This window comes from Lepus europaeus, unplaced genomic scaffold (assembly GCF_033115175.1).
Source record: "Lepus europaeus isolate LE1 unplaced genomic scaffold, mLepTim1.pri SCAFFOLD_105, whole genome shotgun sequence".
In the NCBI taxonomy this organism is placed as follows: Eukaryota; Metazoa; Chordata; class Mammalia; order Lagomorpha; family Leporidae; genus Lepus; species Lepus europaeus.
This window is the reverse complement of record NW_026909023.1, coordinates 646,256-670,901: the sequence shown is the minus strand read 5'-3', so window position 1 is coordinate 670,901 and position 24,646 is coordinate 646,256. Positions and strand designations below refer to the sequence as shown.

The following is a 24,646-nucleotide window of genomic DNA, read 5'->3' as shown; positions in this document are numbered from 1 at the left end:
TGAGCTGGAGTGGGGAGAGGCCCGGGAGGCGGCTGCTGGCCTGTGCTGAGGTCGTGCGCGGCGCTGCCCCCAGCCGCAGACCCCTGCCCTCGGCTTCCCGGCGGGCGGGGCTGGGTGGCTCCTGGCCGCCCCTCGCTGGCCCGGCCTCGCGTGGCAGGGCCCGTGGGTGCTGAAGTCCGCAATGCGTGGAGTGGCAGGCGGCGGCCCGAGTGAGGCCGGGCGGGTCTGCGGCACTGGGCAAGCGCAGAGCTGGGGCAGGTGCCTTCTCATGCCGGGTTCGCCGGGGCACCTGCACGACGGAGAGGGCAGCCCAGCGGAGTCACGGGGGCGGGGGCTAGAGCGAGGCCCACGCTTCCCTGCCCGCTGTCCACAGGGCAGCCCAGCGGAGTTACGGGGGGGGGGGCTAGAGCGAGGCCCACGCTGCCCCTGCCCGCAGTCGGGGTGGGGGGCGGGCAGCCGGCCTAGGCTCGCGGCACAGGCTCCGGGGTGCATGTGGTGCTCGTGGTTGCCTGGCTGGCAGGAGAGGGCTGGAGGGCGCCCTCTGCAGTGACTCAGGGCGGGGGGGGGGGCGGGGGGGCGGTACGGAGATGTGCCTTCGCGGGTCCCTGCTCCCTGAAGGTGCCGGCCGGGGGCGGAGTGAGCCATCCCCGCCCTGACTCAGAGCCTATTTCTGGGGCTGACCCGGGGATGAGTGTCCCGCGGAAGCTGCTCTGGCGGCCGTGACCTTCACACGGCCTGTGTGGGCGGGGCCGTGCTGCGGGGAGACCCAGCCGCGCTCGGGTTCAGACTTGTGGGGCCTCCTTGCCTGCAGGGGTGAGGTGTGTGCGCCCAGGAGCCAGGGGCTGCGGGGAGGCCCCTCCGCCCAGGAGCCAGAGGGAACTTGTGTCTGCCCATCCGCTCTCCCCTGATGCCCACGACCAGGGCTGCACAGGCTGGGGCCCGGAGCAGAAACAACTGGCCTCCAGTGTGGGTGGCGCGGTGCTGGGAGCTGGAGCCGATGTGGAGGGGCCGGCTCTGGGGTGCCCTGCTGCCCCCTCTTTTTGTCCAATTAAAAAAGTATTTGAATTTCGGCGTGGTGGCGAGACTGATCTTCCATCCACTGGGTCACTCCCCAGATGGCCTCAGGGACGCGGGCTGAGCCAGACCAGAGTCAGGAGCCAGGAGCTTCCGGGTCTCCCACGTGGGTGCAGGGGCCCAAGGACTTGTGGGCCGTCTTCTTCCGCTCTCCCAGGCCCTTAGCAGGGAGCTGGATCGGAAGTGGAGCAGCCGGGTGTTGAACGGGTGCCCGTGTGGGATGCCAGCCCTGTGTACCACGCTGGGCCCCCGTGCCGTCCCCCACACACGTCTTTTTTTTTTTTTTTTTAAGATTGATTTTTTTTTTGTTTATTTGAAAGTCAGAGTTACACAGAGAAAGAGAGGGAGAGAAAGAGGGGCGTCTCCCATCTGCTGGTTCACTCCCCACATGGCTGCAACGTCCGGAGCTGGGCCGATCCAAAGCCAGGAGCCAGGAGCTTCTTCTGGGTCTCCCACGTGCATGCAGAGGCCCAAGCACTTGGGTCATCCTCTACTGCTCTCCCAGGCCACAGTAGAGAGCTGGATTGGAAGTGGAGCAGCCGGGACTCGAACCGGCGCCCATATGGGATGCCGGCGCTTTAGGCCAGGGCGTTAACCCACTACACCACAGCATCGGCCCCATCACGTGAGGATGGTGCCTGGCAGGACCACTTGGGGGCTGGGCTGACGGTGCCCTCCGTGTGCCCATGCCCTCCCCGGTGTCCAGTGTGTTTTCTGGGGTGCTTGCCCCTGTGCGCCCCTGGGAGCCTGGGCCCCGGTGTCCATCAGCACAGCGGTCCCTCCTGCCCACAGCACGCAGGGCTGCCGACGCGCGTGGCCTGGGGCCCTGGCCCGGTGGTGGCTGCTGCTTCTCTGCGTGTGTCCCCAGCCTCCAGGAAGAGGGCTGCCTGTGTGCCCAGGCCTGGCGTCTGCCGGGGCGTCACTGCGTGGGCAGGGCCCTCGGGTCTCACCGCCGCAGATGGGCTGGGAGTGCTTGGAGCTGGCTTTGTTTGTAGAAATATTTATTTGTTGGGTTAATCTTCCGCCTGCGGCGCCGGCATCCTATATGGGCACTGGGTTCTGTCCCGGTTGCCCCTCTTCCAGGCCAGCTCTCTGCTGTGGCCCGGGAAGGCAGTGGAGGATGGCCCAAGTGCTTGGGCCCTGCACCCGCATGGGAGACCAGGAGAGGCACCTGGCTCCTGGCTTCAGATCGGCGTAGCGCTGGCCATGGCAGCCATTTAGGGGGTGAACCAACGAAGGAAGACCTTTCTCTCTGTCTCTCTCTCTCTCATTGTCTAACTCTGCCTGTCAAATTAAAAAAAAAAAAAAAAAAAGAAATATTTATTTGTTTGAGTTGAGTTACAGGGAGAGAGACCTTCCCTCTGCTGTGCCACTCCCCAGATGGCTGCCGTGGCCGGCGCTGGACCAGGTCAGATCCAGGAGCCTTATCCAGGTCGCCCATGTGGCTGCAGGGGCCCAAACACTTGGGTCATCTTCTGCTTTTCCCAGGCCGGGAGCAGGGAGCAGGATTGGAGGAGCAGCCGGGACAGGAACCGGTATCGTGACGAAGGTGACTCGCTGTGCCACAGCTTGGCGCTGGCTTTCCCACGCTTGGTGACGGAAGACGAGAGCCCCCAGCCCTGGCGCAGTGTCAGGCCCGCGCTAGGACGTTCCAGGGTCCCGGCAGTGAGCTGCGTGGACGCAGGTCAGGGCCGCGAGGCGGCACCATGGAAGTGCCCGCTCGTGGAAGGGCTCCCGACACCTCGTTGACCCGGCACAGCTGACGCTACCGTCTTGGCGTGGACCTTGGCCCTGGGTGTCCACGGTGCCGCGGTGTCTGTGAGGGCCCCGGCGTGGTGGCATCCCATGTGTGTGCCACCCAATTCCTGTCCGGCGCCCTGCTGGTGCTCACCTGGAAGGCGGCTGGGAGGGCCCCCCCCCCCCCCCGGAGGCCCTGGTGGCGTTCCTGGCTCCTGGCTCTGGACGGGCCCAGCCCCACCGCTGGCCACCGAGGCGAGGGGGAGTGGACAGGAGCCCGCCCTCCCTCTGTAGCGCCTCTCAGGCGTGGAATAGTTGAGAAGGCCGTGGGGGCGGGGGCGGGGGCGTGGGGTGAGCCCTGGGCTGGGGCTGCTCCCGGCCGCTGCTGCTCTGCTTCCCATCCCGCTCCTGGCTCCTGAGCCTGGGAGGCCGCCACCCTCGTGGCACTGCTGCGTCCCGCTGGCCTGGACCTGGCTGTTGAGGCCACGTGGGGAGGAGCCCGCAGGCCAGGGCTCTGTCTGCTTCCCCGCGGCGCCGCCTTTCACGTGGCGCAGAATACATCTTGAAGTCCTTGGGAGCAGTGTTCTGTGTGTGTGAGTGTGTGTGGGGTGTGTGTGTGTATGTGTGTGAGCGTGGGTGTGTGTGAATGTGTGCGTGGGTGTGTGTGTGTGGGTGTGTGTGTGAGCGTGGGTGTGGGTGTGTGTGTGAGCGTGGGTGTGTGGGTGTGAGCGTGGGTGTGTGGGTGTGAGCGTGGGTGTGTCTGCACGCATGTGTGAGCCTGTGTGTGTGTGGGGTGTGTATGTGCATGTGTGAGTGTGTGTGAGCGTGGGTGTGTGTGTGTGAGCGTGGGTGTGTGTGTGTGAGCATGGGTGTGTGTATGTGAGCGTGGGTGTGTGTGTGAGCATGGGTGTGTCTGCGCGCATGTGTGAACCTGTGTGTGTGAGTGTGTGGGGTGTGTATGTGCATGTGTGAGTGTGTGTGAGCGTGTGTGCGCGCATGTGTGAACCTGTGTGTGTGAGTGTGTGGGGGTGTGTGTGCATATGTGAGTATGTGTGAGGGTGTGGGTGTGGGGTGTGTATGTGTGTGCATATGTGAGTATGTGTGAGCGTGTGTGTGCGCACATGTGTGAACCTGTGTGGGAGTGTGTATGTGTTTGCATGAGTGTGTGTGAGCGTGTGTGCGCACATGTGTGAACCTGTGTGGGAGTGTGTATGTGTTTGCATGAGTGTGCGCACATGTGTGAACCTGTGTGAGTGTGTGGGGTGTGTATGTGTGTGAATGTGTGTGTGGGGTGTGTATGTGTGTGCATGTGTGAGTGTGTGTGTGCGTGTGTGTGTGCACGCGTGTGCTCATTCCACAGCCTGCTGGGTTAGTTGTGCCTGGCACCTCTCCAGCCAACCGCATGCCGAGGGCCCAGGGTGCTTTGTGGCCCGTGGCTGCCGTCAGAACCCCTCTTCCCATGAGGTCCCCCCGAGCCTGTGACCCCGGGAGCTGGGCGGAGCGTGGGGCCCAGGGGGCTCGTGGGGCCCTGCTCCTGCGAGGCACAGCTGCTGGGGCGCCGCGCGGGGCCCCGCCGTGTCCCCTGCCTCCTCTTTCCCCGCTGGCCTGGGAGGGATCCCCGGTCCCTTCCTGTTCCTGCACACATCCCAGGCCTCTGCCAGGGCCTCCCGTGTCGGGCGGCAGCACTGTCTCGGGGGGCTGTGCCAGACGGGCAGGGTATTTTTAGCTGCGGCTTTGTGCTGTGAGCACGGGTCAGGACCGCGCTGAGCAGGGGTGAGTGGTGGCGTGCGCAGCCTCCTTCCTGTGACTCACCCTGCGTGGAGGAGTGGGCACGCTGGGCAGTGACTCACAGGTGTGTGCGGGAGCCGCACGCAGTGACTCAGCCCCACTCGCAGCCAGGGCCACCCAGAGGCCACGGCGCTGAGCTCGGCTTCTGGGAGCCTGTGGCCGTGGGGGCTGAGCTGGGCGGCGCTGCCAGGAGTGTGACGGCTGCCCTCAGCTGCCCTCTCGGGGGCCGCCCGGGGGCGGGGCCGGGGACAGGTGCGCCTCTCCCTGGCCTGTGTGTGAGCCAGCCGCTGGGTCCCCCCACGCAGGGATCTCGCGCTGTGGCTCAGCGGTTGCCTGGGACCCGCACCCCGGTGGGCGCTGGCGGAGCCCCTGCCCCACGCGGGAGACCGGGTGGGCTCTCTGCTGCTGGCCTCGGCCTGGCCAGGCCGTCTGGGGTGGCCAGCAGGTGGAGGTCTCTGTCTGAGTCTTCCTTTCAAATAAATCACTGTTGAAGCCCCAGCAGACGGTGCTGTGCGGGGACCACCCACAGTGAACTGACTTTTCTCATGGTTTGTTTATTTGAATGTCAGAGTTACACTGAGAGAGCAGAGAGAGAGAGAGAGACAGACTGACAGAGGTCTTCCATCTGTTGGGTCACTCCCCAGTTGGCCACAAAGGCCGGAGCTGGGCCAATCCGGAGTCAGGAGCCAGGAGCCTCCTCCTGGTCTCCCACGCAGGTGCAGGGGCCCAAGGAACCAGGCCATCCTCCACTGCTCTCCCAGGCCACAACAGAGAGCTGGATGGGACGTGGAGCAGCCGGGTCTTGAACCTGCGCCCATATGGGATGCCAGCCCTGCAGGTGGTGGATTTACCTGCTGTGCCAGGGCGCCAGGCCCTAAACTTAATTCCGTTTTCCCCTCATGTCCAGGATGGTGCTGTCCAAGGTTACAGGTATCCTCCCTAACTCCCTCGGATCGGTGAGGGGAGACGATGGGCCGTGGGTCAGGTCAGGAGCAGCTATTTATTAAGGTGATGGATGCTCCAGTAGAGCACCTGGGATGGGGAGCCCCGTGCCCACCCCATGCCCATCACCTGTCTGGGCGTAGGCAGCCCCGTGCCCATCACCTGTCTGGGCGTAGGGAGCCCCGTGCCCATCACCTGTCTGGGCGTAGGCAGCCCAGTGCCCACCCCATGCCCATCACCTGTCTGGGCGTAGGGAGCCCGTGCCCATCACCTGTCTGGGCGTAGGGAGCCCCGTGCCCATCACCTGTCTGGGCGTAGGCAGCCCCGTGCCCATCACCTGTCTGGGCGTAGGCAGCCCCGTGCCCACCCCGTGCCCATCACCTGTCTGGGCGTAGGGAGCCCCGTGCCCATCACCTGTCTGGGCGTAGGCAGCCCCGTGCCCACCCCGTGCCCATCACCTGTCTGGGCGTAGGGAGCCCCGTGCCCATCACCTGTCTGGGCGTAGGCAGCCCCGTGCCCATCACCTGTCTGGGCGTAGGGAGCCCCGTGCCCACCCCGTGCCCATCACCTGTCTGGGCGTAGGGAGCCCGTGCCCATCACCTGTCTGGGCGTAGGGAGCCCGTGCCCATCACCTGTCTGGGCGTAGGGAGCCCCGTGCCCACCCCGTGCCCATCACCTGTCTGGGCGTAGGCAGCCCCGTGCCCATCACCTGTCTGGGCGTAGGGAGCCCCGTGCCCACCCCGTGCCCATCACCTGTCTGGGCGTAGGGAGCCCCGTGCCCATCACCTGTCTGGGCGTAGGCAGCCCCGTGCCCACCCCGTGCCCATCACCTGTCTGGGCGTAGGGAGCCCCGTGCCCATCACCTGTCTGGGCGTAGGCAGCCCCGTGCCCATCACCTGTCTGGGCGTAGGGAGCCCCGTGCCCACCCCGTGCCCATCACCTGTCTGGGCGTAGGGAGCCCGTGCCCATCACCTGTCTGGGCGTAGGGAGCCCGTGCCCATCACCTGTCTGGGCGTAGGGAGCCCCGTGCCCACCCCGTGCCCATCACCTGTCTGGGCGTAGGGAGCCCCGTGCCCATCACCTGTCTGGGCGTAGGCAGCCCCGTGCCCATCACCTGTCTGGGCGTAGGGAGCCCGTGCCCATCACCTGTCTGGGCGTAGGGAGCCCCGTGCCCACCCCGTGCCCATCACCTGTCTGGGCGTAGGGAGCCCGTGCCCATCACCTGTCTGGGCGTAGGGAGCCCCGTGCCCACCCCGTGCCCATCACCTGTCTGGGCGTAGGGAGCCCGTGCCCATCACCTGTCTGGGCGTAGGGAGCCCCGTGCCCACCCCGTGCCCATCACCTGTCTGGGCGTAGGGAGCCCCGTGCCCATCACCTGTCTGGGCGTAGGCAGCCCCGTGCCCATCACCTGTCTGGGCGTAGGGAGCCCGTGCCCATCACCTGTCTGGGCGTAGGGAGCCCCGTGCCCACCCCGTGCCCATCACCTGTCTGGGCGTAGGGAGCCCGTGCCCATCACCTGTCTGGGCGTAGGGAGCCCCGTGCCCACCCCGTGCCCATCACCTGTCTGGGCGTAGGGAGCCCGTGCCCATCACCTGTCTGGGCGTAGGGAGCCCCGTGCCCATCACCTGTCTGGGCGTAGGCAGCCCCGTGCCCACCCCGTGCCCATCACCTGTCTGGGCGTAGGGAGCCCCGTGCCCATCACCTGTCTGGGCGTAGGCAGCCCCGTGCCCACCCCGTGCCCATCACCTGTCTGGGTGTAGGGAGCCCCGTGCCCACCCCGTGCCCATCACCTGTCTGGGCGTAGGGAGCCCGTGCCCATCACCTGTCTGGGCGTAGGGAGCCCGTGCCCATCACCTGTCTGGGCGTAGGGAGCCCGTGCCCATCACCTGTCTGGGCGTAGGGAGCCCCGTGCCCACCCCGTGCCCATCACCTGTCTGGGCGTAGGGAGCCCGTGCCCATCACCTGTCTGGGCGTAGGCAGCCCCGTGCCCATCACCTGTCTGGGCGTAGGCAGCCCCGTGCCCATCACCTGTCTGGGCGTAGGGAGCCCGTGCCCATCACCTGCTGTTTTCAGGCTCAGTTGATCAGTGAGGGGGACAGTCCCTTGCTCAGCGAGAGGAGCGCCTGCAGTGCCAGTGGTCACAGGGGTGGGGGGGATGGGGGATGTCCCTGCCGTGATGGGGGGATGGGGGGTGTCCCTGCCGTGATGGGGGGATGGGGGGTGTCCCTGCCGTGATGGGGGGGATGGGGGTGTCCCTGCCGTGATGGGGGGATGGGGGGTGTCCCTGCCGTGATGGGGGGATGAGCTTGTCCCTGCCATGATGGGGGCAGTGATGGGCATGTCCCTGCTGTGGGGACAGTGATGGGGGTGTCTGCTGTGGGGGCAGTGATGGGGGTGTCTGCTGTGGGGGGGCAGTGATGGGGGTCTCTGCTGTGGGGGCAGTGATGGGGGTCTCTGCTGTGGGGGCAGTGATGGGGGTGTCTCTGCTGTGGGGGGGCAGTGATGGGGGTGTCTGCTGTGGGGGCAGTGATGGGGGTGTCTGCTGGGGGGCAGTGATGGGGGTGTCTGCTGTGAGGGCAGTGATGGGGGTGTCTGCTGTGGGGGGCAGTGATGGGGGTGTCTGCTGTGGGGGCAGTGATGGGGGTGTCTCTGCTGTGGGGAGGGGGCAGTGATGGGCATGTCCCTGCTGTGGGGGGGCAGTGATGGGCATGTCTGCTGTGGGGGCAGTGATGGGGGTGTCTGCTGTGGGGGGGCAGTGATGGGGGTGTCTGCTGTGGGGGGGCAGTGATGGGGGTGTCTGCTGTGGGGGGACAGTGATGGGGGTGTCTGCTGTGGGGGGGGCAGTGATGGGGGTGTCTGCTGTGGGGGCAGTGATGGGGGTGTCTGCTGTGGGGGGCAGTGATGGGGGTGTCTGCTGTGGGGGCAGTGATGGGGGTCTGCTGTGGGGGCAGTGATGGGGGTGTCTGCTGTGGGGGCAGTGATGGGGGTGTCTGCTGTGGGGGGGACAGTGATGGGCATGTCCCTGCGGTGGGGCTGTTCCTGGTGTGTTCTTGGCAGCCTGGGGCAGCTGTGGGGACCCTGGAGCTGCACTGGCGGCTCCCTGGGCGCTAGGACCTGCGGTCTCTGGGGCCCCATCATACCACTTTTCCTTCCTCGGTCTCCAGTTCTGAAGCTTGGGAAAACTTGGGTTCACGGCCTCACTTTTTTTTTAATTCGAAAGTCAGAGTCACACAGAGAGAGGGCGAGGGAGAGAGGGAGGGGGAGAGAGAGGGAGATCTTCCATCCGCTGGGTCACTCCCCAGTTGGTTGCAGTAGCTGGAGCTGAGCTGATCCGGAGCCAGGAGCCAGGAGCTTCCTCCGGGGCTCCCACGAGGGTGCAGGGGTCCAAGGACTTGGGCCATCTTCAGGCCACAGCACAGAGCTGGATCAGAAGAGGAGCAGCCGGGTCTCGAACCGGCGCCCATAGGGATGCAGGCGCTTCAGGCCAGGGAGTTAACCTGCTGCGGCACAGCGCCGGCCACCTCGTGTCCTCCCTCAAGAGACCAGATGACGATGCCTTTGCCTTTCCAGGCTTGAAGGATTTGGACAGACGCGCTCATTCACCAAGTCGGTGGTGTGCGACAGCTGCGCTTCAGCCAGCCCTACCGGGCGCTGGGCTCGCCGGGACAGCAGAGGACCCCCGTGTGGCGCATGCGTGGTGGGCGGGCGCGCCTGCGTGTGGCCTTGATGTGGAAGAACTCGCTGCCCTCGCGTCTCTGGGGTCCCCGCCGTGGTGCCCCACAGGGCCTCCATGAGAGGGCCCTGTTCGCCTCGGACACTTGCAGCAGGGGTCCCGTCGCCAGGAGGTCGGGTGGGCGCTTCCCCGGAGGCCGCCAGGCAGGGCAGGGCTGCTCGGCTCCGCAGCGTGGGCAGGCGGGAGAGCTGGCCGCGCACTGCCCACGTCGCGCTCCCCAGCCTTCCTGCGTCTGGGGGTCTCAGCTCCATGGAGCTGGGGTGCTGTGAGTCAGCCCTGCCACGGCGGCGTCCGCGGGGCTTCAGAGGAGAACGGAGGGTGGATCCCGCGAGAGAACCGCCTGGGTTAGAGCGAAGTTAATCCTCTTCACGTACTTGGAAGAGGAGCAGGGGGAGAGGGAGGCGTCGCTCACGGGCCGCAGCTGGGAGCCCAGAGCTCCACCCGGTCCCCACGTGGGTGCAGGGGCCCGTGGCCACCTCCTGGTGTCCCCAAGGGGCCGAGGGTTGGGCATCCCAGGCGGAGCCCCCCCAGCCCGTTCCTGCCGTCTGCCCTGGGTGTCCCCTCTGGCTAACTCAGCGCCACGCCCGCAGGGTTGCTGCACACTGGCAGCGAGCTGGAGCCCGGCTGCTGTGCCCGGCGTGGAGGGGCTGTGCTGTGCCCCCTGCCCCGTGCTTCCCGGGCCCTGGGTGTGTCCATTCCTCCGGCCTCCCGGGCAGGGTGTCCACCGCGGCCGCTCCGTGCTGTCCTGGCCACGTCCCCACGTGCCCACGTGCTCAGCGCTGGGTCCGCCCGTCTGTGCCCGCAGCCGTGTTGGCAGCAGCAGCAGGTGGCGGTGCGGGCAGGGAGGCCGGACGGTGGAGTGGCCCCGGCGCGTTTCTACAGGGCTTTCTGCCAAGCTGCCGGAATTCTGTGCCCGTGGGCTTCTCCTCGTCCTGGGTTCCCCTGGCTTGAGCAGACTCGGCTGTGGTGGGAGACTGGAGCCTAGGCCACGTGTCAGACCTGTTTGGTGCCGGTGAGAGGGGCACCGTCCCTGGCAGGGCGCCGCTGGCCTCCACCTGTGCTCTGTGTCTGTGTCGCGGCCACAGCGCCCTCTGGCTGCCCGAGGGCTTGCTCGGTTATTATCTGGGGTTGGCGCGTTCACCTGTTCGGGGTCCGAGGCGCTGGTGGGAGAGGGAGTGGCCAGGGACAGCCCCTCGCAGGTCTGCGTCCTTGGGAGGCCTGGCTCCTGCCCCTGCCTGCTGGTGGGGTGCGAGGTAGGGGGCCGCCTCGGGTCACCGGCCCGACCGCAGAGTGGGGTCCGAGCATCTAAACACGGCCTCTTTTTCTTCCCCAGGACAAACACCACGATGCTGCTCACGAAATCATCGAGACCATCCGGTGAGTCGGGGAGCCCTGCGGGGGGGGGCATCGGCCCAGCCGCGGCCGGGGGCTGGCGCAGGGTGGGGGCGCAGCGAGCTCCCAGGATGGCAGACGCAGGGCCTGGCTGCTCGCTGCTTAGGGTGCTGCCGGCAGGTTCGGCGTGTGCATTCTAGGCGTGTGTGGTGCGGTGTGGCTGTGGCAGCCGGGCCTAGGGCCCCCTGTGCGAGCTGTGGCTGAGCGCAGGAGCCAGGGGCCTGGCTGCTGCTGCTTCCCTGGGGCGCCACCGCCCTTCACAGGGGACCGGAAATGGCAGCTGCTGGGGGGTAGGGGCTGTGGGCGGGCTCACCCCTGGTGGCTACCGCCGTCGCCCCTCCCTCCCGCACTGCCTAGGAGAGCAGGGCGGGTCAGAGGGAGCTGGCGGCCCAGGCTGAGCGCCCGGTCGTTTGGGTCAGAGCCCCTGCAGCCAGGCGAATCTGCCTGGCCCAGGGCGCTGCTCCCGGGACCTTGGGTTTGCATTTGGGGCTGCGCAAGGTTATCTTGGGGTCAGTGACATCGCGTGACGATCCCAACAGGGGTTGAGGGCCTGGCCCGCCTGACCCGATGTGTCTACAGTAGACCTCTGTGGAGCCGAGTGGCTGGCAGCCTCCCGCTGCCTGGGCCAGGGCCTCTGTGGAGGGGGGGGGGCGGAGCCAGCGCGGGCCCTGGTTTGGTTATGGAGGTGATGCTGGCTCGGTGAGAGGGAAGTTCTGAGAGCGTCAGCGTGCGCGTGCAGACGTCTGGAAGGGTTCCCGGGAGGCCGTTGGCCTGGCGCCTTTCTGTGGAAGGTGTTCAGTTAGGGAGTGTGGACACAGCTCTCGTCGTGTGCCCGCGCAGGGGTTGTTTCTGTGTGCTGTGCTCCATCAGCCGCAGGGCACCGGTGACGACCCCTCCCAGGGACGACCCTGCACGCTTCTCTCCTCCTCCACCTTCTGTTTTTTCAAAGGCAGAGGAAAGACAGCGGGGACAGACAGGTCTTCTATCTGCTGGTCCGCTCCCCAGGTGGCCACAGCCAGGGCTGGGCCATCTTCACTGCTTTCCTAGGTGGGCCAGCAGGGAGCTGGGGGCCCAGCGCTGTGGTGCCGCGAGTAAAGCCGCCGCCTGCAGTGCCGGCATCCCATGTGGGCGCTGGTTCTAGTCCCAGCTGCTCCACTTCCGATCCAGCTCCCTGCTGTGGCCTGGGAGAGCAGTGGAGGACGGCTCAAGTGCTTGGGGGCCCCTGCACCCGCACGGGAGACCCGGATGGAGCTCCTGGCTCCGGATCTGCGCAACTCCGGCCATTGCAGCCGATTGGGGAGTGACCCAGCGGATGGAAGCCCTCTCTCTCTGTCTCTTCTTCTTTCTCTTGCTCTCTCCCTCTCTCTCTCTCTCCAAGTCTGACTTTCAAATAAATAAATCCTTTAAAAAAAAAAAAAAAAAAAGCCGAGCTGGGCCCTTGTCAGATGCAGGAACCCCAAGCAGTGACGTCCGCATCTGTGGTTTCTGTTTGTCTGTCTGTGGCCGTGGCCGTGCTGACGCTGTCCCGCGTGTGCCCGTCTGAGCTGGCCGTGGTCGTGCTGACGCTGTCCCGCGTGTGCCCGTCTGTGGCTGTGGCCGTGCTGACGCTGTCCCGCGTGTGCCCGTCTGTGGCTGTGGCCGTGCTGACGCTGTCCCGCGTGTGCCCGTCTGTGGCCGTGGCAGTGCTGACGCTGTCCTGTTTCAGGTGGGTCTGTGAGGAGATCCCGGACCTCAAGCTCGCCATGGAGAACTACGTCCTGATCGACTATGACACCAAGAGGTAAGGGGCCCTGGGCGCGGTGCGGAGCCACCTGGAGCGACGCCGAGCACCCTGGTGGGAACGCGCATCAGACGGGCACAGGCCCCCCTCTCCTGCCAGGCTCTCATGGTCAGTAGTGGCTCTTTTTATAGCCAGCGAGCGGCCACCCGCTGCCCACATTCCTGCCATTCCGGGGTCAGGTGGGCAGCTCTGCCCCAGCCCCACTGCCTCCTGGCAGCCCCAGGGTCTCGTGGAGCCGGGGTGGGGCGGGCACTGATGTGGGAGGCTCCCTGGAGCCCGCGGCTGGACCCGTGCTGGCGACTCTGCCGCCTTTCCCCTTGCCCCCCGACTCGCTGTCCATCTGCCTCCCTCAGCTCCGACTGCACCTGCCGTACCTGCGAGGCCCCACTGTGTCCTCGCCCAGCCTCCTGCTCCCCGGCCTGGGCTCCCTTCCCGCGGGCAGCCCCTGCGGCCCCCAGAAGGCGGTCAGGCTGTGTCCACCCCTGCTGGGCGGGGCCCGCTGTCCCCAGGGAAGCCTGGCAGCAGTGACTGGGCCATCACGGAGGGTGCTGCCCTGCAGGACCTGCCCCGCGCGGCTGTGGGTGTCACCGTGCGGGCCCCGGAGCTGGGGGTTTCTGTGAGCTGGCCTGGCCGGTGATTCACGTGGGCTCTCCCGTCCCCAGAGCAGCCGAAGCCCCAGGCCCCGTCAGGACTCGGCTTCCTGGGGTCCAGCCCCTCCAGGGGTCTCTGCCTCAGAGCCGGAGCCGTGCCTGTAGCCCAAGACGCCGCGGGGTTGGCAGAGACGAAGCTCACGCCTGGGTTGTTCTCTCTTCCTTTTTTTTAAAAAAAAATTTTAATGTTTGTTTGTCTTTATCTACTTGACAAGCAGAGGGCTGGGAGAGGGGGCCTCTGTTTTCAGTCACCAATGCCCACAATGGCCAGGGCTGGGCCAGGCCAAAGCCGAGGCCCCGAACGTGATCGCGTAACACCATGGGTAGCAGGGGCCCGGGCACTGAGCCATCATTGCCGTGTCTCAGGTTGCACAAGACAGGGACGGGGTCAGGAGCCGTGGGCACTGGGTGTGTGCACGTTAGGGACGGGGCCGGGAGCCGTGGGCACTGGGTGTGTGCACGTTAGGGACGGGGCCGGGAGCCGTGGGCACTGGGTGTGTGCACGTTAGGGACGGGGTCAGGAGCCGTGGGCACTGGGTGTGTGCACGTTAGGGTCGGGGCCGGGAGCCGTGGGCACTGGGTGTGTGAGGAGCCGTGGGCACTGGGTGTGTGCATGTTAGGGAGCGGGCCGGGAGCCGTGGGCACTGGGTGTGTGCACGTTAGGGATGGGGCCGGGAGCCGTGGGCACTGGGTGTGTGAGGAGCCGTGGGCACTGGGTGTGTGCACGTTAGGGACGGGGCCGGGAGCCGTGGGCACTGGGTGTGTGCACGTTAGGGACGGGGCCGGGAGCCGTGGGCACTGGGTGTGTGAGGAGCCGTGGGCACTGGGTGTGTGCATGTTAGGGAGCGGGCCGGGAGCCGTGGGCACTGGGTGTGTGCACGTTAGGGATGGGGCCGGGAGCCGTGGGCACTGGGTGTGTGAGGAGCCGTGGGCACTGGGTGTGTGCACGTTAGGGACGGGGCCGGGAGCCGTGGGCACTGGGTGTGTGCACGTTAGGGAGCTGGCCGGGAGCCGTGGGCACTGGGTGTGTGCACGTTAGGGACGGGGCCGGGAGCCGTGGGCACTGGGTGTGTGCACGTTAGGGACGGGGCCGGGAGCCGTGGGCACTGGGTGTGTGAGGAGCCGTGGGCACTGGGTGTGTGCACGTTAGGGACGGGGCCGGGAGCCGTGGGCACTGGGTGTGTGCATGTTAGGGACGGGGCCGGGAGCCGTGGGCACTGGGTGTGTGAGGAGCCGTGGGCACTGGGTGTGTGCACGTTAGGGAGCTGGCCGGGAGCCGTGGGCACTGGGTGTGTGCACGTTAGGGAGCTGGCCGGGAGCCGTGGGCACTGCCGCCAGTACGTGGGGGTGCAGTTGTCCCAAGCTGTAGTTTCACTGCTGCACCACAGCGCCCACCCCCGCACTCGTATATTTCTTTTTCCTTATTTTAAAGATTCATTTATTTATTTATTTGAAAGGCAGACAGAGAGAGAGATCTTCCATCTGGTTCACTTCCCAAATGGCATCAGGTAGGTCTGGGCCAGGCTGAGCCAGGAGCCGGGAGCTCCATCCGGGTCTCCACGTGGGTGCAGGGGCCCACATCCTTGGGCCGTCCTCCACTGCCTTCCTGACGCGTGAGGACGCAGCTGGTTCAGAAGCGGAGCCGCTGGGCGTGGACAGGCGCTGATGGCTGTGGTGGCACCCGCCCTGTGTGACCCTCAGTCCATCACGGGGTCAGGCCCTCGGGGGGGGTTGTCAGTGCTGGCCGCGTGGACCCGGGTGCCCCTCACGTCCCCACGCGGCTCCCGGGGCTCAGCAGCCCAGCCCCCACTGGCAGGATGTTGGGGCCTCCCTGCACACCAAGGTGCTGGCAGAGGGAGTGGGCGCCGGGGGGAGCACAGCCCCCCTGTCGGCCTCCGTGCGGGTCCCTCCCTCAGAAAGCTGGCCAGGGCCTCGAGGTTCGAGTGCGGCCCATTGGTGCCGTTGAAGGCAGGCTGTGAGAACCAAGAAACCGGGATGGGGCCGGCCTTCGCGCCCTGTGTGGAGGGCGCCTGCTCCGCACGTCCAGAGCCCGGGCCGCCAGCCCTGCCCGGCGCACAGCTGAGGTGTGGGGCGGGGAGCCCCGCCACCCACTGCCCGGTCACTGTGTCCTGGTGTCTGAGGGACGGACGGACACGGGGCTGCCGGCTCCCTGCCCCCTGCTGTCCCCCTGTCCTCACCCCTGCCGCGGCTGCTCACTGTTCCCGAGCCCGCCTGCGTTTCCAGCCGCCGCTGCGGGGAGCGGCCACGCGGCCTCCGTGCTGGAGCGGGGTCTGGTCACTCACCTGCTCCCATGGGTGTCTTCTGGGCTTCTGGTCACCCACGGGCCACCCCCTGAGCGGTACCCACCGGGGCACGGTGGACCATGGGCCAGCAGCTTCCCTGACGCGCTGGCTGCACACAGCGCCTCCTGCTGTCGAGGTTGTACATGGCTGGGTCCTCTGGGGCCTGGCAGGTGACGGACCCCTGTGGGAGGGCATGTATCGAAGAGCCCAGGCTACCTGGTGGGGCCAGAGAGGAAGACCTGACATTACAGAGCCATCCGTGCCGTGCGGTCTCAGCCAGGTGTGTCCCGGCTGTGCGTGTCTGGTGTGGCCCCTGCATCCCGCTCCGGTCCACGCACAGCTCAGCCACGGCACCAACGCCAAAGGTCCGAGCCCTCGCGCCGCGCGGGGACCTGGACAGAGCTCCCGGCTCCTGGCTTCCGCCTGGCCCAGCCCTGGCTGTTGGGGGGTCTGGGGAGTGAGCCAGCCGTGGATGGGAGTTCTGTCTCTGTCTCTGACTCACGTAAATAAAGTAAAGCTCGCCTCGTGGACACTTCCTCTTCCGTGTCCCACACTCGCCGCTCGTGTCTGATGGCCTCGGCCCAGACGGCTCTGGCCTCCGGGGCTGGGGGACCTGCTAGGCTGCCACGGCTCACCCACGTGGGCTCTGTCAGGTGCAGCCCCGGGGCGAGGGTCTGCCCTCAGCTCGCTGTGTGGAGCCTCTCATCTCGGGTTTGGCCAAGGGCCTGGACCTGCCACTGCCCGTGAGGGAAGTGCTCGGCCCAGGGACCAGGGCCCGGCCTCGTCCATGGGTGGGACCTCGGGGCTCCAGCTGGCCAGGGGCTGCAGCCGCGGGCATGGGCCTGCTGTGCTATGTGTGTGTGTGTGTGCTGTGTGTGCCAGCGCCCTCCCCGTGGGCCTGCTGTGCTGTGTGTGCTGTGTGTGTGCTGTGTGTGCCAGCGCCCTCCCCGTGGGCCTGCTGTGTTGTGTGTGCTGTGTGTGTGTCAGCGCCCTCCCCGTGGGCCTGCTGTGTTGTGTGTGTGCTGTGTGTGCCAGCGCCCTCCCCGTGGGCCTGCTGTGTTGTGTGTGTGGTGTGTGTGCTGTGTGTGCGCCAGCGCCCTCCCCGTGGGCCTGCTGTGTGTGCTGTGTGTGTGCTGTGTGTGCGCCAGCGCCCTCCCCGTGGGCCTGCTGTGCTGTGTGTGCTGTGTGTGCCAGCGCCCTCCCCGTGGGCCTGCTGTGCTATGTGTGTGTGTGTGTGTGCCAGCGCCCTCCCCGTGGGCCTGCTGTGCTATGTGTGTGTGTGTGTGTGCTGTGTGTGCCAGCGCCCTCCCTGTGGGCCTGCTGTGTTGTGTGTGCTGTGTGTGTGTCAGCGCCCTCCCCGTGGGCCTGCTGTGCTGTGTGTGCTGTGTGTGCTGTGTGTGTGCTGTGTGTGCCAGCGCCCTCCCCGTGGGCCTGCTGTGTTGTGTGTGTGGTGTGTGTGCTGTGTGTGCGCCAGCGCCCTCCCCGTGGGCCTGCTGTGCTGTGTGTGCTGTGTGTGCCAGCGCCCTCCCCGTGGGCCTGCTGTGCTATGTGTGTGTGTGTGTGTGCCAGCGCCCTCCCCGTGGGCCTGCTGTGTTGTGTGTGCTGTGTGTGCGCCAGCGCCCTCCCCGTGGGCCTGCTGTGCTGTGTGTGCTGTGTGTGCCAGCGCCCTCCCCGTGGGCCTGCTGTGCTATGTGTGTGTGTGTGTGTGCTGTGTGTGCCAGCGCCCTCCCCGTGGGCCTGCTGTGTTGTGTGTTGTGTGCCAGCGCCCTCCCCGTGGGCCTGCTGTGTTGTGTGTGTGGTATGTGCGCCAGCGCCCTCCCCGTGGGCCTGCTGTGTTGTGTGTGTGGTGTGTGTGCCAGCGCCCTCCCCGTGGGCCTGCTGTGTTGTGTGTTGTGTGCCAGCGCCCTCCCCGTGGGCCTGCTGTGTTGTGTGTGCTGTGTGTGCTGTGTGCGCCAGCGCCCTCCCCGTGGGCCTGCTGTGTTGTGTGTGTGGTGTGTGTGCCAGCGCCCTCCCCGTGGGCCTGCTGTGTTGTGTGTGTGGTGTGTGTGCCAGCGCCCTCCCCGTGGGCCTGCTGTGTTGTGTGTTGTGTGCCAGCGCCCTCCCCATGGGCCTGCTGTGTTGTGTGTTGTGTGTTGTGTGCCAGCGCCCTCCCCGTGGGCCTGCTGTGTTGTGTGTGTGTTGTGTGCCAGCGCCCTCCCCGTGGGCCTGCTGTGTTGTGTGTGTGCTGTATGTGTGCCAGCGCCCTCCCCGTGGGCCTGCTGTGCTGTGTGTTGTGTGTTGTGCGCCAGCGCCCTCCCCGTGGGCCTGCTGTGTTGTGTGTGTGCTGTGTGTGTGCCAGCGCCCTCCCCGTGGGCCTGCTGTGTTGTGTATGTGTGTGGTGTGTGTGCCAGCGCCCTCCCCGTAGGCCTGCTGTGTTGTGTGTGTGGTGTGTGTGCCAGCGCCCTCCCCGTGGGCCTGCTGTGTTGTGTGTTGTGTGCCAGCGCCCTCCCCGTGGGCCTGCTGTGTTGTGTGTGTGTTGTGTGCCAGCGCCCTCCCCGTGGGCCTGCTGTGTTGTGTGTTGTGTGCCAGCGCCCTCCCCGTGGGCCTGCTGTGTTGTGTGTGGTGTGTTGTGTGCCAGCGCCCTCCCCGTGGGCCTGCTGTGTTGTGTGTGTGGTATGTGCGCCAGCGCCCTCCCCATGGGCCTGCTGTGTTGTGTGTGTGCTGTGTGTGTGCCAGCGCCCTCCCCGTGGGCCTGCTGTGTTGTGTGTGTGTGTGGTGTGTGTGCCAGCGCCCTCCCCGTGGGCCTGCTGTGTTGTGTGTGTGGTGTGTGTGCCAGCGCCCTCCCCGTGGGCCTGCTGTGTTGTGTGTGCTGTGTGTGCCAGCGCCCTCCCCGTGGGCCTGCTGTGTTGTGTGTTGTGTGCCAGCGCCCTCCCCGTGGGCCTGCTGTGTTGTGTGTGTGTTGTGTGCCAGCGCCCTCCCCGTGGGCCTGCTGTGTTGTGTGTGTGGTATGTGCGCCAGCGCCCTCCCCATGGGCCTGCTGTGTTGTGTGTGTGCTGTGTGTGTGCCAGCGCCCTCCCCGTGGGCCAGCTGTGTTGTGTGTGTGGTGTGTGCGCCAGCGCCCTCCCCGTGGGCCTGCTGTGTTGTGTGCCAGCGCCCTCCCCGTGGGCCTGCTGTGTTGTGTGTTGTGTGTTGTGTGCCAGCGCCCTCCCCTTGCCGTTTCAGCTTTGAGAGCATGCAGAGGCTGTGTGACAAGTACAACCGCGCCATCGACAGCATCCACCAGCTGGTAGGTGCTCCTGGGGCCTGGAGCCAGCCCGCAGGACCAGGTTCCCCCTGCACACTGGCCGTCGGGCAGCGGGGAGCCAGCTGCCGCGTGGTGTGCACCCCGGGCTGCCTGCTGTGCCGTCCTGGCCTCAGACCGAAGCAAGCTGGGACGGCTCCTCCCAGGAGCGCCTGCTCTGGGTGTGCTGAGCCTGCCCTGTCCCTCCCCAGCCGGTGGTGCTGAGGCACTGGGGGCCACTGCCCCTGCCCTGTGCGTGCGGCCCCTCTCAGACCCCCTGCCCCTGTCCCGCGCGAGCGGCCCCTCAGACCCCCTGCCCCTGCCCAGCGTGTGTGGCCCCTCTCAGGCCCGCTGGCCGCCCTCGCCTGCTGCTGCCTGTGGCGGGGTCGGGGGGAGGGCTCCTCCCTGGAGCAGGTCAGGTGGTGAAGGTTGGGGTCTTTGTGTGGCTCCTGGCGCTGGGGTAGCCAGGGAGCAGGTCCTGGGGCTCGAGGCCTCAGCTGCCCAGGGGCGGCACCCTGGCAGAGCCGGGGCCCGTCTCTCCAGCTGTGGGTCCCTCTGCAGCCGGCACAGCCCCGGTGCAGCGCTGCAGGAGGTTAAAGTCCTGCAGGTGAATCGGGGGGGGGGGGCGGCGGCGCCGGCTCCATCAAGGACTGGAGTCAGAGCGCTGGGCCCCGGGCCCTGACCGTGGTGCAGCCAGAAGGGACCTGTGTCCTAGGCTCTGGTTGGCTGAGCGAGGGTTTGTGCACCAGGCACAGGGCGTGAGCACCAGGCTGCTAGGGGCCTGCTGTGCAAGCCCTCCCCTGACCACTTCCTGTGGTCTCAGCCGACTTCTTGTCCTAGTGGACGCCACTCAGCACAGCCTTTCTGAGCCTTGTGCCGCAGCCTGGGAGGCAGGGCAGGCGGCCTGTGAGCTGGTGCTTGGGGCAGGGCCAGGGCCAGGAGGGGTTCCCATGTCATCCCCCAATGAGCACCGTCCGCTTCTTGGAGGACGTAGCCTATTGACCCTTCCCCGCTGTGGGTGCCACCCTTGCACAGCGGGTGCAGCCGGCATGGTGGGGCTGCCTGTGGCGTGTGTGACAGACGCGTCCCCGTGTCCCCTAGTGGAAGGGCACCACCCAGCCCATGAAGCTGAACACGCGGCCGTCCAACGGGCTGCTGCGGCACATCCTGCAGCAGGTATACAACCACTCGGTGACCGACCCCGAGAAGCTCAACAACTACGAGCCCTTCTCGCCCGAGGTGTACGGCGAGACCTCCTTCGACCTGGTGGCCCAGATGATTGACGAGATCAAGATGACGGAGGACGACCTCTTCGTGGACTTGGGCAGCGGTGAGTGCTGGTGCTGCCGCTGCTAACTGCTCCCTCCCTTGGGCTGTCCATCTCCGTCCAGGCCGCCCCTGACCCTCGTGGGGCAGCTGCCCCCACCCGTTCCTCCACTCACAGCCCGGTGTGCTCTCCTGGGGCTCCCTGGGCAGAGAGGCTCACGGCTCTGCCGTCAGCCCCGGCGCCAGGGCCTGACCCGAGCGCACGCAGCTGTTTTCAGAGAAACAGGGCATTCTGGGAGGGGACGGGGCCGTGGGTCTGCCCCTTGCCGCGTCCTCACGGCAGAGGCCCAGGCGGGAAGGGTGCTGCTCGGGTCCCTGCAGCCCTTCTCTGAGGGGCCGGCCCTTGCTGGGGAGAGCAGAGCTGGCACCCTGACCCGGGCGGAGGCTGGGACGGGCACTCTGGGCGACACCAGCCGGGCGGAGGCTGGGACGGGCGCTCTGGGCGATACCAGCGTCTCTGCCGCCTCCTTGCTAACCTGGGCCGTCCGGGGACTCGGGCACGACTGTCCATGCACCTGCACTGCGGTGCCCCCACCCCAGTGATGTGGGCCTGCTGCGTGGTGCTGGGCAGGACGGGGCTCTGGCCTGGCCGTGCTGAGGCAGGGGCCAGGCAGCCGTCCCTCGGGTCTGTGTCAGGCCCAGGACCTGAGCAGCTTCTGGTGTGGGGGCCAGGGTGGCGTCCAGGGATGGCCGGGAGGCCTGGTGACGGCCGGCCCTGGGAGGGGAGCTCTGCGGGCCCGGCCCCTGGCGCTGTCCTCCGTGCCAGCCGCTCACGCATGTCTCTGCCCAAAGGCGTGGGCCAGGTCGTGCTCCAGGTCGCCGCGGCCACCAACTGCAAACATCACTATGGCGTCGAGAAAGCCGACATCCCAGCCAAGTACGCGGAGGTGAGCGGGGCCGGGCTGGGTCCCCGGTGGGGAAGGCGCCGGGTGCTGTACCCTGCCGAGGCGGGCAGCTGGGCAGGGGTGTGCAGGCCAGGCCTCTGCCCTTGATTCCGTCTGGAGGTCCAGCGCACCATGAGGCCCTGGCAGGGCGAGAGTAAGCCCCTCCCTCCTGCCAGGCCTCTCCCTCGCCCAGGGTCCCTGAAGGGACACTGGCCTCTCCGCCCCGCTGGCCTCTCCCACTCACGTGATGGATGCTGGCCGGCTGAGGGGGCGGGGAGGGGTCCACGCCTCCTCCCCACGGAGGCGCCCTAGGTCTGCAGTGCCTGGGGCTCTGTGAGGGCTGGGGACCTGGAGGTGCCGTGGCCAGAGCGCGGTGGGGCGGGCGTGCCGCAGCCCTCAGCAGCCGTCTGGTGTGTGTGCTTTCAGACCATGGACCGAGAGTTCAGGAAGTGGATGAAATGGTATGGAAAAAAGCATGCAGAATACACAGTGAGTGCCCTCCTCCACGGCGCCTGACCCGCCCTCCCCGCCGTGCTGCCCACACGGTCCCGCGGGCCCCCTCCCTGCTCGCTGGGGCCACGAGCGAGCAGCTTGCCCCTCCCCCACCACGGCTGAGCCTCCCCGAGCGGTCGGCCTGTGGCACCCTCAGGTGGGCGTGTCCTTGCTGGGGGCGTCCGGCCCTGCGCCAGGCTCTGCAGGCGCTGGAGCTGAGCTCGGCAGGTGACCATGGCCCAAGGCCGACAGAGCTTTTGGGCGCAGGCTGCGCGTGTGTACGTTAGTGCACGTGTGTGCGTGCCCCACCCTCTTGCCAGTAGCCAACTGAGTAGACCTGGGCCTGGGTGCCTGGTGGAGTAGGGGGCGGGGTAGTGCCAGGCACAGAGCTGGGGGCAGGCTGTGTGTGTGCGTGTGTCTGTGCGCGTGTGTGTGTGGCCGCCTGAGTCGTGCTGGGCACAGAGCTGGGCCCCCCTCACCCCGCCGTGCCCTCCTGCCCTCCCCGTCTCCTCCACCTGAGCACCGTGCCCTCCGCAGGGCCCAGTTGGCCTGCCCTGGCGGTGCTGGCTTTAGCTGACAGCTGGGCTCACGGTGGTCTGCGGGCAGCGTGTGCTGTGTGCCGCGCCCCTCGTAGCGTTCATGCCGCCCTCACTCCCGCAGTCCTGCTCGGCCCACGCGTCCCCTGCGCTCGGTGCCTTTTCCGGAACGTTCCGCAGGGATCCTGTAGAACGTTGCTGTTCCAGACTGAGCGTGCGCAGAGAGGCCTCCCGCTCTCCCCAGGTGCCCACAGCCAGTCCAGAGCCGGGAGCCAGGAGCTCTGCCTGGTGCCCTGTGTGGCGGGCGGGGCCCCAGTGCTGGCGCCGTCAGCGCTGCCCCCGATGGCGGCGGGGCAGCCCCACCCCCAGTTGTTGCCGGCGCTGGGCAGCCTGGGGGGTGAGCCTGAGTGACCCGCGCACTCAGCCATGGGATGGCCTGGTTCCTGCGAGTGTTCAGTTGTGAGCGAACTGCATTCAGACCCTGCCTGCCGGTGTCCGGGCAGCCGGGGTTCTCTTTCTCCTTTGGAAAAATTCATTTTATTTCATTTATTTTTTTAAAGATTTATTTATCTGAAAGACCTACAGAGAGGTGGGGAGAGGGGGAGAGAGGGAGAGAGAGAGAGAGAGTGGAGTCTTCCATCTGCTGGTTCACTCCCCAGTTGGAGCTACGCCAGGAGCCAGGAGCTCCATCCGGGTCTCCCACACAGGTGCAGGGTCCCAAGGACTTGGGCCATCGTCCACTGCTCTCCCAGGCCACAGCAGGGAGCTGGATGGGAAGTGGAGCAGCCAGGACTCGAACCGGCGCCCGTGTGGGATGCGGCCCTGCAGGTGGATGTTTAACACTCCATGCCTAGGCGCCGGCCCGTTTGTTTGAGACAGAGAACTCCCTTTGGTTGGTTCCTTTCCAGGAGTGGGGGCCTCGGGCCACGTCTGCTGCAGAAGTGGCTGGGACCCCGCTGGGTTAGCCCCAGCTTGAGGAGGGGCCGGCGGTGTTGCATGCGGTGTGCTGACGCGGGCCGCGGGCCCGGGGGCAGCTTAGCCACTCACTAGTCTGGAGGCCCACGCTGCGTTCTCCGCTCCATGGGTAAACGGGCTTAGTTTTTGTTTTTTTTTTAATTTTTTAAAAGATTTACTTCATTTATTTGAAAGACAAAGTGCAGAGAAAGGTAGAGACAGAGAAGTCTTCTATCTGCTGGCCCACTCCCCAGGTGGCCACACGGCCGGAGCTGCACCAATCTGGAGCCAGGAGCCTCCCCCAGGTCTCCCACATGCAGGGGCCCAAGCTTCCACCACTATCCCAGGCCACAGCAGAGAGCCAGATCGGAAGGGGAGCAGCCGGGACTCGAACCGGCGCCCGTATAGGATGCCGGGGCATTAACCCGCTGTGCCACAGCGCCGGCCCCAACAGGCTTAGTTTGAGAGGGGCGGCCTCGTCGTCTCCCTGTGTGCCCCGCGCTGCACTCCCTACGGCACCGAGGGGCCTTGCCCTGTGCCGGCTGTGCTGTGCAGGAGTGCAGTGGCGCCGGACTCGTGCCTGACCCCTGGGGATGTGGTCAGCTGGGGCCTCGCGCTCAGGCTGCAGCCTCGTGTCTCCTTTTCGCACCGTCCTGCGCGGGCTGTGGCTTCCAGGCTGCCTGCGCGCCCCCTGGCTTCGCTGGGGGTTTTGTTAGGAGCGGGGCAGTGGGCGCTGTACCTGCCCGTGGGGTCGTCATTGGCGGGCGTGCAGCCTGGCACTGGCAGGCGCCGCCGCCCCGGCCTCTGGGTCTCCCCTCCTGCGTGGTCTGGGGCCGTCCCTGCGGGGGCTCGGGAACTCCCTCTGCTTCTGCCCCCTGTTCTCCAGCAGGCGCAGGGCTGTGGGCCCACGTCTTCTCCCTCCTTAGCCTCTTGCGCCTCAGCGAGAGGTGAGGGTGGATCCCAGCCTCGGCTCCGCAGCCGTGGCGCCCTCGGCCTTTGTCGGTGGGCGGGCTGGGCGGGGGCCGCGTCTTCCTGCACGGGGAGGCCCCCGTCCAGGTGGGGTTACTGCTAGCGAGGTCGCTCCTGCTGCTACCGGGGCATTTGCATGACGTGGTTTGCATCACTGTGTGACCCTGGCCGGTGTGCCGGGCCTGGGGGCGGGGACGGGGGATGTATCAGGAGGTCCTCTGTGCCTGCTTCGGTGTCTGATCCGGTAGCAGTTCAGGGGTTTGCTCTCTGCCATGGCTCAGTTCCAGGGACAGGACTGGCGCCGCTCTGAGACGCCCCACGGGAGGGCCAGCCCTCGACGGGAGGTGCAGCGCCGGCTGTGTGCTCGTCCTGAGGCCCTGCGGGACTTCCTGTGCGGCTGCCAGCAGGCCTGGTTGGCAGGCTCCACGTCCTGCCTCCCTTACCCAAGAATGAAGAACGGCCAGCAGGAGCCTAAAAATAGCCCAGGGTGCACGCCCGGCCAGGGCCGCCCCACTGCTGCCGGAGAGGCGCGGCCGTGCGCTCCGGCCCCGCCTCCTGGGCCTGCTGTCGCTGCTCTGTCCCAGACCCTGCGCCCTGCAGGGCGCGCGGCCAGTGCTGGGGTGAGGTTGTGGCTGCCTCTGCGGGCTTCCCAGTCCTCTGTCCCTGCCCTGCAGTTAGAGAGAGAGAGAGCTAGGGAGGTCTCCGTCCGCTGCTTCACTCCCCAAGTGACCACGATGGCCGGAGCTGTGCTGATCTGAGCTGGGAGCTTCCGGTCTCCACGTGGTGCAGGGGCCCAAGGGTCATCTTCCACTGCGTTCCCAGGCCAT

The 24,646-nt window shown here is 67.0% G+C and overlaps 1 protein-coding gene across 3 annotated transcripts in view; it reads left to right on the top strand.

Moving 5' to 3' along the window:
- Nucleotides 1–24,646, top strand: part of LOC133754398 (histone-lysine N-methyltransferase, H3 lysine-79 specific-like) — a 44,485-nt gene that overhangs the window by 869 nt on the left and 18,970 nt on the right. For 2 of the 3 annotated variants that reach the window (XM_062184875.1, XM_062184873.1), the window contains exons 2-8: nucleotides 10,608–10,651; nucleotides 12,372–12,446; nucleotides 14,554–14,604; nucleotides 18,601–18,664; nucleotides 19,760–19,988; nucleotides 20,777–20,871; nucleotides 21,295–21,357. In XM_062184875.1, the coding sequence (XP_062040859.1) occupies nucleotides 10,608–10,651; nucleotides 12,372–12,446; nucleotides 14,554–14,604; nucleotides 18,601–18,664; nucleotides 19,760–19,988; nucleotides 20,777–20,871; nucleotides 21,295–21,357 (621 nt within the window). The remainder of the gene's footprint in view (nucleotides 1–10,607; nucleotides 10,652–12,371; nucleotides 12,447–14,553; nucleotides 14,605–18,600; nucleotides 18,665–19,759; nucleotides 19,989–20,776; nucleotides 20,872–21,294; nucleotides 21,358–24,646) is intronic. The other variant, XM_062184874.1, reaches the window with a different exon arrangement.